Below are 12,564 nucleotides of genomic sequence, written 5' to 3' on the forward strand. Positions count from 1 at the left end.
TTATTATCATTTTTACTGTGATTTTACATAATTCTCAATAAATAAATGCAGACTCTTTCATAAAATTACTCTCTGAATGTTGTTTTATCGTACTGTGATTTGCCAGGGTACTAAAATAAATTTTAAAATCTTAACAAAGGAGAAATCACAAACTACCAACATTTACATTATTTATATCATATAAGAATTTTTTTGCTCTCAACAGAACTGCTTCGGAATATTTCCGGCATCAGATTCGACCTTAAGGGAGGTAAGAGATCTATTTATTTTTAAATCAAGCTTGATTTCACACTTCTTCGGGTCTTTCTCATTAATATTTTGAAAAAGAAATTTTAGGCTTGTTAGGGAAACAAAATTTAATTACATAAATGTTTCAAATCATTTATAATGTTTCTGTGTTTCTTTAAGGCTGCTGCAAACATCGGAACCTCCTTCGACCAAAGACTTCACCTCTGCAAAGTGCTGAAGGGCTTCCAGGTCCGTGCCATCACAATAAACCGAGTGATTGCGTACATGACCTCTGATGAATACACTAAATGAATCGTCACTGAGCTCCAGAACAATACTCAAGAGGCTCCAGAAAGAAATTACAGAAACTACGGTGACAGTCAGTTAATGTTGCTGTGACAGAAAACACTTCAATATACTTTAAAGTTTCATAAATTACTTAACTCATATCTTAAAATTGACGACTTATATTTAACTGTGTTTACTGACTTGAAAATGATATTTATTTATTTATTTTATTCTGGACTATTTATTTTCAAATGTTGAACATGTTGTTATTTATTTGATTCTAAGAATCATTGAATAAATATTTTTTCCTGCACACTACCTGCTGGTTTACACTTTTTTTGTTCACTGATTAATTAATTTATTTTTTTCACTTTAAATATGTTACAACAAGATAACTGCTTTAACTCTTTATAAGAATCTAAAGACATGGTTAGTTTACGGTCAAGCTTGAAAACAATAAAAAGCATTTGTGGACTATAAGAAAAAAATATTCCTTAATACATTTTAAACAACAAAAAAATGTAGATTGCACATTGATGGATTTTGTTTTGTTTCTTTGTTTTTGCCACAGAGCAATCACAATGCTCTATGTTTCCTATAAACATGTAGCAAACTAAACCCACCATGAAGAACATTTACAAAGAGACCACAGTATAGTGTTTGTTCATGCTTCATTTGGAAATCCCCAAGTTAAGATAATGACAGTCAGGTGACTATTATTGTCATGATAAAATAGTGATAATAAAATGCCAATAAAACGTGGTCTGATATCAAGAAGGAAAGTCAATCAGTATCTGTCCAAGGGGTTAAATTAAACTTAAAAACTGGATTATGACACTTCATTATGGTGCCATTACAGTCAATGTAATAAGAAATGCATCAAATAGTTAATCTGTTAAGACCAAGATTTACAGAAAGAATCATTATTGTAATTGTTATTTAGTATTATTGAATAACCATGAACTAAAACATGTTCTGATTTTAACACTATATCCACAAGCAGGTAATTAAATAATAATAAATAAATCCAATCTTCCATATCTGTGAGACGCACATGTGTGTGAACTTCAGTGATTAGCCATTAATTTAAAGGTGAAATTAGAGTCAGGTGCTTTCAGTCAGCAGGGTGCGAGTCAGCTATGAGTCAGCAGCCTGTGTTTACTAAAAAAACATTCAGAAAAAAAATCTAATCTTCCCAACATGTGTTTGTGGAAGTGTTTTACGATAAAAACAAACAAGATTTCAGAGTTGTTGATAAGTATGGACACAACCAATCCACAATCGGACAGATTTCCTACTGCAAATGGAGGAAAGCACCTATTCCGGGGTTGGGAGGTCACAGTGGGTAACCTTTAAGCAGCTAAAACCCCCTCACACATTCATCTTCATGAACACAGTGTTACCTGTGGAGAAAGAAGAACACTGCATTTCAGAAGAGGAAACGTCACTCATCTGTGAAGCTATATAGTAGTGACATCATGCTTTGGGCTCGTTTTTGTAGCTGTACTTTGATGAATAAATTTTAAATTATAGCAATAAAAAAGAAGGTGCGGGTCATGCAGCAAGACTGCAACCAAGTCTTCAGCTTGATCCAACTGAAATGTGGAATGAGCTGAAGTCAGCAGTTAACATGAAGAAATCAACAAGTGTCCTGAAAATGCATTGTATGGATTGAAATTGGTTAGAAGTACTCCAAGACAGTGTGCAGGACTGATCAAGAGCTGACTGACCAGGAAGTGTAAGGCTGCACTTACTGCTACACAAGGCTGTACACCAGACACTTCACATGTTGCCACTTAAATATATGTAATGTTCAATCTGTTTTTGTCTCTTTTATTTAATTTTGTTCCCTTTTTTTACTTTTAGGACTTTATTTTTGATGTTTTGTGTCATATTTATACAGAAAAGTCCACACAAAATTATTAACAATGAAATACCGAGATAAGCTTGTTTTATTTCTCATTATAATTGCAGGTTTTAGTCATATCCAGGCTGTGACGACATTCAGGATACAGCACTTCCATGTAACACGATATATACTGGGTGTTTCCTAAATGATGTCATAGATTATGCAGGGTTCTGGGTGTGTGCAGTAGCGCATTGATTTCTCACAATATCAACTACTGTATTCGTTATTTACAAAGGAAAAAAAATCCGAACATGCCACACTTTCAGTTTCGATATTGAATTTAGTGTAAGTTGCTTAGACATGCTTGTGCAACAGACAAACAGGATACTCTAAAAAACCATCGTCATCGTACTTGTGAGCGTGTAAAACGCTGTTGATGTTTTCTTGACTCGAACACAAACTTAATTGATTTAATCAGGTCAATGCCCTAAAGTGCCACCTGAAAGTTACACAGGTTAATTGTGGGAACGATGGTTTGAAAGCAGAGGTAAGGCGAACTGTTTATTCATAAAACCGAACTGAAAATGAAATATAACTTTGTTTCCGTCCGCATCCCTTCCCTGTTCGTTTGAATTGTCACAGCTGACATTTGTGGCTTATGAGGCTGAGAAAAGAGGTGCGACATTTTTGCCACAGAAACATGTGAGGTAGACAAAAAAAAAAAAACATTTAAAAAGGGGAAAAAAGGATCACAATCAGGCACAGAAGATAGAATGAGATGGAGGTCCAAATACATGTGATAACATGATAGGAAAGAAAGCACCACACAAGCAGAAAATACCTTGTTAATTCATTTAATACTATGTAAATGTATGTAGTTTCATCAGTATAGACTTAAAAGTGTTTATGATGGGGCAACCTGAATGTAGACTAAGGGGGAAAACCCAGGTTAAAGAAGCCCCACCTGCTTCCCCTTCTAGTTTATAAATGTAATTTTTTTTTTTTTTAGTTGGCAGGTTCAGTTGGAATTAAATCAGACTATTTTTTATTTACTTTAGGTAGTTATTAAGTAATGTCATTTCACGAACATCCCAGTAGAGCTGACGTAATAAATTGGTACTAAAATCGTGAGGCTCAAGACAAACTTCAGTGCAAAAACAGTCACTTCTAAACAGAGGAATGAAGTCATCATTACATCATCCAATCCCTGTCGACAAACTGACTTTAAGCTGTTTTAGTGCCACCTGGTGGAAAATATATAGCTACAATAGCATTTATATTTTCTAAACGACCACACAATCGAAATGAATAAAATTATGCCGAAAACAAGGTTTTCACTTGTTGCACTTTAGTTAAACTTGTTGTTTAGCAAAAAATCACTTTTGTGTCGTCACGTTTCAAGTAACGGGCACGCATGCTCAGTGAAACGGTTATAATCAGTCAAACCAGGTGTGTTGGAGAGCAATCACTTACAGCGGTGGTGCTTTTTCTTTCAGAGGCTGTGTTGTCGGGGGACTTATCACTCCTTCCAAAAATCTGACTAAAGCATGGACTGTTACCTGCACGGCCTCGTTTCTTGGTGCTTTATCATTTTGTATTCCGTTTGCGCATTGGCACAAAGCAGCCGGTTAGTTCACAGCAGCGAGTCAAGCGTGGCAAACTCCTTGAGCCAGGGTGGGACATATGGCCGCATCCAGCCTCAGTTTGGTGCGGTAAAACAGAAACCGAGCACGGAGCACCGGGAGCGCCCTCGTCCGGTCACGGTAAATTGCCAACCGGATGCCATGGAGGTCGTGGTGCAGGCTGACATGTTTGACACAGGCCTACAGGTGGACGGCGGACATCTGAGACTCGGCTCAGTTTCCGCGGGTGAGGAGAGAGTATGCGGAGCAGTCCCATCGGGAGAGGCGGAGTTCACCATCCGGGCCCAGCTGGTGGATTGTGGAACAAAGCTCTCAGTAAGCACTGCTAGTTCTCTGGAGCGTGGCTCAGTCACTGCTGTGTTCTGGTCAAAAGTTTCTCCTTTTACAAAACAAAATGAAGTGTGAGTTGCAGACTAAAATGTTAACATTTTCTTTCAGTCCACAAAAGAGAAGCTTATCTATGCCAATGTGCTCGTCTACTCACCTGAGCCCTCATCTGATGGTTTGCTTAGGCTGGGTGGAGCTGCTATTCCAGTTGAATGTCATTACAAAAAGTATGCCTATGCACATGAACAGAAGTTTGCAGTGTGCTGTGGCAATCTGTGTGTCTGTGTGAAATCTGTCTGTTTCCAGGAAGTATTCTGTAGGTGGCATTTCCCTGCATCCCACCTGGGTTCCACTTGTTGCAACAGCTTCAGCAGAAGACCAGATAGACTTTCATCTGCTTCTCATGACCGGTATTACAAGGATGACAGCCATGAAACATTGTTCTGCTGTTGCTAAGAGTCATACTTAACGTCATCACACAAAGATTCATCTTTAAAATGCCATCACAGGTTTTAGGAATATTCATTAGAGGCTTACAAGTACTTTTATTTTTTTAATTGTTGCCATCTTGCAGATGATTGGACGTTTCAGAGGGGGTCTTATACATATTTCCTTGGTGACTCGGTTCATTTTGAAGTCTCTGCTGTTATTGGTAACCACATGCCCCTGCGAGTGTACATTGACCATTGTGTTGGCACAGCAACTCCTGATGCAGACGTAGCATTAAGATATGATTTTGTTGAGCATGGGTGAGTTCTACTACTAAATCTTTAATTCTCAATAAAGAGGCCTATATTTCCATATAGTAAAACTCATATCATGTCATAGGCTTTCATTTTTAAATTGTCTTTATTTTTTTTTACATAACAGATGTCTTACTGATGCTTACCTGACAAACTCCAGCTCGCGTTTTCTGCCAAGAACTGAGGAACACAAGCTCAGATTCCAGCTAGAAGCCTTCATTTTTTACCAATCACCCAGCAACCAGGTTGACAGTAAATAATGGCTTTCCACAGTACATATGTTCAATATGAGACCTGTGTGTTTTACTGTAATATACAGTTGGACCCATAATTTGTCAAATCAAACATGCTATTTTTGTAGTTTTGCTTCTTTACAACACCACAGTGGATTTTTAAATCAATGTGCCATTGAAAGCTTTCGACTCTAATTCAAGGGTTTCACCCAAATTTTTGCATTGTTGTTTAAGAATAACAATAATTTTATATGTAGTTGCACACTTGGCCAACAGGCAGTGCTCTCTCTTTGTTTTTATGAAAAATGGAGACATCATATCTGAAGCTGATTTAAATTGTTGAGTTTGTATTTGATCTTTTCACTAGAAGTTTAAATATAAGGGCCAAAGAAATGTCTGTGCATATGAAGGTAGCCATCATTGGGCCATGTCTTTGGACAGATGAAACAAAGAAACTATTCTTATCTTGTGCATATATGGGAGAAGGACAAAAATGGGTTCAGTCAAATGCTGCAAAACCGATCAGTGCTTCACAGTGGAAATGGGATAATGACCTAAAGCATACTGTAGAAGCTACTCAAGAGTTTCTCAGAGCAAAGAAGTGGGATGGCTGTTCTGCAGTGGTGTCCTTAGTGACTTAATCTCAACTGTCTTTGGCCAAATTATGTCCCTAACTCTTGTCTCATTCACAGGTTTATATAACCTGCCATGTAAAGGCTGTTCCAGCCACAATGACTGCCACCTCACAAAACCGGGCCTGCTCTTTAACTGAGAACAGGTACCAAAATCATGTCATTTTTATGTGCAGCAATGGTCAGTTGCCCATTTGTGCTACCATGTTATCAGAAAATAAGTCATGATGGACAAAATCAAAACGATGTCTCTAAAATCACTAAAATCTAAAAGTACAATATATTTAGTTTGTTATATCAGATTTCACAGATGGGTAATTTTATTTTACACATGTAAAATTTCACATTATCCAGGTGGCGTTCAGTCGACGGGAATGATGAGGCATGTAGGAGCTGTAATATTGCCCACCAGGTTGAAACTCAGTCCACCCAACCTCCTAAAACTACTATGAATGCCAAAGCAGGGCCCACCTTGTCTTCACTGGAAGGTTTAGTCCAGAACAGTCCCAAACATCATCCAGCAACTTATGTCCGTTTCCGTCCAAGATTACACCAGCGCAGGCACACAAAACATGAGCAATCCTCTGCTAAATTAATGAAGGGAGGAACAGACTATGTAGCACGTGAGTACAATCTTAAATCAGTGGGTTTCTGCTATTAAACACCTTTTCATTAAAACTGGATTGCTGTTGAACTTGTATTTCAGAGATTTAATAATTAAACCTTGAGTGGAGCTCAAAGAAACCTGAGTGAGACACTGTGATCTGTAATTTATTTTTATTTTTTCCCTGTTTTTACAGGGAGCCTCCAGCTGGGACCCTTAACTGTGCTGCCATTCAGTCACCTCATCACAAGTTTAGCAGACCCAAAAACAGTAGTTTCAAACAAGACCACCTGAGACTCGGGAGGCTTTACTGGAGAGTGAGGGTTAAAATAAAGATTTCTCTGCTGACTTTACAAACATGTTGTGGATGCTGTACACAAACCCCATGAATGTAGCTCATCCTGTGCACTAGAACACAATCAGGCCCGTTACATTTTTCAAATAAAGTTTTGTCTCAACTTCTCCAGCCATTTAAGTGTGCTGCTTGCCGTCAGTTTCTTTAAATTATGTATTTTGTACCTCAAATAACTCTTTGCTATAGACAACAAACATGAACAAATCCACAACATCCTGTAATTTTCAGTCTGAACTTGATATGGAGCTAGCAAATAATTTAATTAGCATCGGGTTTTTAAGCACTCAAGCTCATTAGCCCCGAGCAACAGAAGTGGATGTCAAAATGATGCATTACTTGTGTACTTGAACGCAAACAATGCATCCTTTTGCCAGCTGTAAAGATTCATCTAACATGCCAACCATTATCAATTAAGAAGATATGCAGACATGCTATTAGAGAGCGCTTCCTTCCATTACTACCCTCAGCCTACTCATGTAACCACATTATTGTCACAATGAGGGGTATTTGATGCAATATAAAATCCTGGCTTTTCAGATATATCCAGTAACGCATTAGTCACAGCTCCCTGGAGAGATGGATTACTGAAACTGTTGCATCTTTGTCTTCTAACTTTTTATTCATAAAAGAGCAGCTTTACACTTTATCAGTAAATATGTTTAATAAACATTAGAAAGTGTCACTTCTGTGCTTTTGTGTAGCAGCCTTTTAGGGTTTTAGCAAACACCTTCCAAGAGCAGCACTTCCCTAGTAGCACTTATTTCATCATGTACGGATCATCTTAAATGGACGTCCGCTGAACATTGCGGCCTTTTAAGGGGGTGGCCTGGCTTGACCCCTTGATGTACGCAAAGTGGTATTAATATTGCAAATGGAATTTTTTTTTTTTTTTGCGCTCGTGCCAAGTGGAGCATTTATGCTCTTTGGATTTTGTGGTGTCAGCATCTCGGACAGCGCCCCTTGTTGTTGTCCTCGGTGGGCGTGATGAGCGCTGTCCGCGGTGCTGAAACAGTCTGCACGGGCCACTTTGTTTTCAGCGTCCCCTCCCATCTCCGTGATTAATTGCCATTCTTCAGCCTTTCTGACACGACTTGTCGATTTCCCGGGCGCCTGTTTACTTGCATATCAGATGAACAAGCCACTATATGTATGCTGTTTACGAGTTGCTGTACCAATAAACCTGCTAAGTGCATAACAAATCAGGAGCGCACTGAAGTAGCACTTAGGAGTTCAGTGCCACTGCTTTATTAGCATATTCATGCGTTGCAGGGGTTACAGATGCAGTCCAGATCTCTGCCTGATCGTTTTCAGTCGGGGAATGCGTACAGTTTATCGTCTGCCGATTGGTACTGTTAATACGTAGACTTAAGATTGTTGATTACCCACCCTGGTCCGTCGTTTTATCCATGCTCTGGGGATGCGGTGAGTGGATAATGCTCTGCGTCAGTGTTTCAGTCCGGGCATTTGCGTCGTCTCGCCTGCATCCTGTTTCAGGGCTTTAGCTGTTGTCTCTCACTGGGTTGTTTTATCCCGTTGAACACATCGGCGATGTTTTCCCTCAGAAACCAACTGCTGGCGTTGTTCACTACTTGCCTTTTTGTTCACACGGTTGTTGATTGCAGCCGGAGATGCGGAGACGTCCTTTGCAGAAATGATCAGATATGCTGCACGCAGGGAAACAACACCTCTGTTGTCACCTGTTGCCCGGAGTTGGTGAACTATACGTACTACAGCATCGCCATGGTCACCCGAAAACTTTCTGGAATACTTATTCTGCTGCTTCTCTTCGCGTTGGGATACTTTGTCCAGAGGGTGCTGTGTTCAAGATCAAGGCAGGACATCCCACCTCAAAATGGACAGCCAGCGGCCACCACATCGCAAGAAATGCTTATGGAGAGCTGTACACCGGACAGCTCGGCGGATCCAGCTGCCGCTGCGCATTTGCCAACATACGATGAATGCAAACATCTGCCGACATATGAGGAGACGGTTCGGGACGGAAAGAGATCGACGACCGGAATCCTGTGACGGACAAGCTACAAGGCGCGAACACGTAGCACTATAGATTCAAGTATTCGATATTCGAGATATTTGTCACTATAGTGCGCATTTTTGGAGAAGAACGCACAAAATATCGCCAGGTGAATTTCCATACAACATGAACTGTATGCCTCTGGAAAATGTTTTCATCCAATTCCTCCATTTCTTCCAAAAAAAGTGTGTCCAAGTGAGTGTTCAGGTTTAGCTTAATTTTCTGCTAAATACTCTCAGCACTGAGGCTCGATTTATTATCATATCGCATCTAATGCTTCATAGATTCGATGTGATATGATATAACAAAGATAAAGAAAACAAAAAACAAGTATCTGCTCTTTAATCAGCCAGACTCTAATACAGTCAGCATTTACCACATTTAGATTGTTTTTGCAGACTAGCCATTTAGAAAGCGAAAAGCTAATCAGTGGATTATCAGCATCTATCATTTCTTACATAAGTGAAGTGAAACACTAGCCAAAGGAGACTGTTTACAGCCGAGAGTCAGCGCAACGCAACTAAATCATCCAAACCTATTTGCACTTGTCTTTGTTGCGCTTTTCCCCTGGGTTGACGATGCTGTCAGTGAGATACACGACTGTGAGATAACAGAATTGCGTTTAATAATTAAAAGGAGATACGGATATGCAGTTTCTAAACGCACACCTAATAAACAGCTTACCTGTTTATATGATTAGTGCATGTCTCCGTGGGCGTAAGAATCATAGAAATGTAACCAAAACATGGCATTTCTTTAAATACGATTTATTGTTGATATAAAGGAATTAAAGCAGAAGGTAGTGTCAGAGCTCATTCGTCATATTGTCAAATAACACATTGCTTATAAATAAATGTTAATGTTTGGTGTTTGTTCTGAGGTAGTGCACTGTATCCTTGATATTGTCTTTCACTGCACCGGGCTCTGACGGAAGTTTGACCACTTGGACCACTCGTTTAAAGGCCTCCTCAACTCCAAATCCCGTCGACGCAGAGCATGGCTGAACGAAACAATCCCGCTCCTGGCAGATCTTTCTCATATTGAATCTGTCCTTCATTTCAGTGACATTCAGCGCGCCGTCGACGTCCTGTTTGTTGGCGAGAAGAATCAGCGGACGGCCCCGGAGCTCATCATTTCTCAGAGTTCTTTCCAGCTCCCTTTGCGCCTCATTCAGGCGCTCCTGGTCGGCACTGTCCACAACGAACACGATAGCTCCAGCGTTCTGGTAGAAATTCGGCCAGTGGTCGCGCATGTTCCCTTGACCGCCGACATCCCAGATGGTTATAGCTATTTTTCTCCTGTTCTTTCTGGCCTCGAGCATTTCCACGTTGAAGCCGATGGTAGGGACGGTGCTGACACTAGTGTTGTGCTTCAGTTTGTAGAGGAGAGTCGATTTTCCAGCGTTGTCCAGACCCAGAAGAAGAACTTGCACTTGAGGTTTGGAAACCCATAATCCCATGGTGAAGTGCAGATACAAAGGCTGTTAACTGACGCGGGACAGTCACATCCTCCGCACTGTGCCCGTCTGACGCGGTGTTTGCTTAGTGCGTTTACCGAGGTTTAATGGATAAGCCATTAGTTCCCTGCTAAGGCACTGTGTTCCGATAAGGCGTCACACCAGAGGGCAAAGTTTCCCGTTCCCCAGTTACACTTTTATTGGTCATGTATTCCATCACTTTATGTTTGTTATCCGAAGATATCAGGCTGACTAATGTGCATTCGTAAAAGTGTCAAAAGCGCACTGAGAACAAAACCGGGTACTCAAACACTTAAATATTAAAAACTAAATAATAGCCAATTGCACCAAACCAGTTAAAGTTAAAAAGGACCGTAGTGGAAGGTGCCTTAGTGACTGGGATGCCTCAAACTGTTACAACATTTCGAAATTTGAATGACATGTCCAATCACGGAATTAAATAAGTGATACGTAAATTAATAAATAAATAAATAAAACGTCGAAGCTCTTCCTGTTTGCATACACACAGTTCTTGTATTCGAACAAATTTCTACACGGGCTTGTCAGCCATGTTAAATATGAGATGGATGTTTCAACGCTGACATGCACATTAAAAAAATCAACTCAGATTCCAGTGCTTCTAGAAAACCAGAAGCAGCCAAACATCATAAACTTGAGGTCACGTCACGCACAACTTGCTTTTACCCCTTGTGGACATTCCGTCCTAAATCAAGGTCACTCCATCACATCCAAAATGCCATCGTTATTTTAAAATATTGTATTTTAATACTCGTGTATGTTGTATAGCACATACACGCGTAATTATAAACAGAAATAAAAGTCAAATAATTTTTAAAAAAGGAAAGTGGACAAAATCAATAATGGTTGGTCAGCCATTGGTAGGGTGCAGGTTTCACCATGACACCATCGACCAAAGCATTACAGCCAGGCCCCTTCCCTTTGTTTACTCTGCTTCACATCATTCAGAATAATAGAGCACCCAAAGACATAGACTCGGTGGCTAATCACCTCCCCTCACCATCCCCCTCTCAGTCTAACACTGAACATGTAAACAGAATAAAGAAACATCCGTTCATCTCAATGATCCGTCCAGCCAAATCCTCGGTAAGGAGAAGGTCGATTGAATCCACCTCACTGCATTGCGGGCGGGCACAGTGGAGGCTCACCTCACAGCAGGAAGATAAATCAACAACATCTGCTACTCTGTAAGATGCTCAACTGATTCCACTGATTAAATCATTTGTATTTCAGTTTTTTGTATCAAGATCTGGACCATTTCTCCTCCGGCTTCACCCACACCCCGCCGGTTGGGTTATCCATCACGTACACCAGTCCTCCGGTGTCACGGCTACGCAGGGGCCAAGAGTCGAGTTCTGATTTCTGCCTTGTCCGGGGGGAAGAGTGAAGACAGGCCGACTGATTGGTCACCCTCTTCTGAAAGCGGACAACTGAGCCTGGGGTAGAGCATGTGTCCGCTTTCTGGCACATGTCCGCTGCGCCATCGCTCTGAAAAATCGCACGGGCTTCAATGGAAGATTTGGAGCCATGCTGTCCCATGTTGTTTGGAACTTCGAGAAGATTCCTAAAAACGATCTAAGGGGGTTTTTTTAAGCCAGAAGTGGTGTATTTCTGCTTGTTAGTGAATCTCACGTGTCTTCCACGCGCACTGATCTCTCGTATAGCATGCCAAATTTAAATAAACAGCGGCAAAGCGTTCCCGTAAAGCCGATGAGTGACGCTGTTGATTTTTATAGTTATTAGACCACACTGGTCTTAGGAATTTGGATGAAGTCGTGTGGAGGCTATTCTGAGTTTGGCCACCTGGTGCAGAGTGTCACTGAACTTGACATCGCTGAGCTTCAAGGCTGAAGACTGCGGTGTTGAGTTACCTTGCAGACGGCAGCTCTGAGAGTGAGAGAGCTATTTGTGGTCTGGGAGAAGCATCCCAGAAACGCTCGGGTCACGTGTTTTCCCTCAATCTTAGTGTGACCTCACCCTCCTAGCCTTTGTGACTGTTGTTAGCTAGATTCTTTAAAAGAAATGTCTTGAGGTAAACATATGAGAAGCTGTTTGCATCTCCCCAAAATCTATATTTGCAACGGAAGGCACTTAAGACTGGAGTGCTCCAGTGGAGCTCTCCAACAGACCTGGCA

The 12,564-nt window shown here is 40.7% G+C and overlaps 3 protein-coding genes across 4 annotated transcripts in view; 2 read left to right on the forward strand and 1 right to left on the reverse strand.

Annotated features, from left to right (window-relative positions):
* The window catches only part of LOC113010121 (interleukin-12 subunit alpha), a 1,903-nt gene extending 1,157 nt beyond the window's left edge, over positions 1-746 (forward strand). For both annotated transcript variants that reach the window (XM_026148997.1, XM_026148998.1), the window contains 2 exons: positions 206-250; positions 409-746. In XM_026148997.1, the coding sequence (XP_026004782.1) occupies positions 206-250; positions 409-540 (177 nt within the window). In that variant the 3' untranslated portion in view covers positions 541-746. The remainder of the gene's footprint in view (positions 1-205; positions 251-408) is intronic.
* A 3,050-nt stretch (positions 747-3,796) lies between these two features.
* On the forward strand, positions 3,797-7,022 carry LOC113010119 (zona pellucida sperm-binding protein 3-like). Its single transcript, XM_026148995.1, has 8 exons — positions 3,797-4,323; positions 4,447-4,562; positions 4,642-4,745; positions 4,910-5,084; positions 5,206-5,323; positions 6,004-6,089; positions 6,298-6,566; positions 6,744-7,022. The coding sequence occupies exons 1-8, from the start codon at positions 3,913-3,915 to the stop codon at positions 6,839-6,841; spliced, it is 1,377 nt and encodes a 458-aa protein (XP_026004780.1). The 5' UTR covers positions 3,797-3,912; the 3' UTR covers positions 6,842-7,022.
* A 2,663-nt stretch (positions 7,023-9,685) lies between these two features.
* Positions 9,686-12,523, reverse strand: arl14 (ADP-ribosylation factor-like 14). The gene has a single exon (XM_026148999.1). It carries the CDS (start codon positions 10,391-10,393, stop codon positions 9,791-9,793), a length of 603 nt encoding a protein of 200 aa, XP_026004784.1. The 5' UTR covers positions 10,394-12,523; the 3' UTR covers positions 9,686-9,790.
* Between the last annotated feature and the right edge of the window lie 41 nt (positions 12,524-12,564).

Source organism: Astatotilapia calliptera, chromosome 18 (genome assembly GCF_900246225.1).
Source record: "Astatotilapia calliptera chromosome 18, fAstCal1.2, whole genome shotgun sequence".
NCBI classification, from domain to species: Eukaryota; Metazoa; Chordata; class Actinopteri; order Cichliformes; family Cichlidae; genus Astatotilapia; species Astatotilapia calliptera.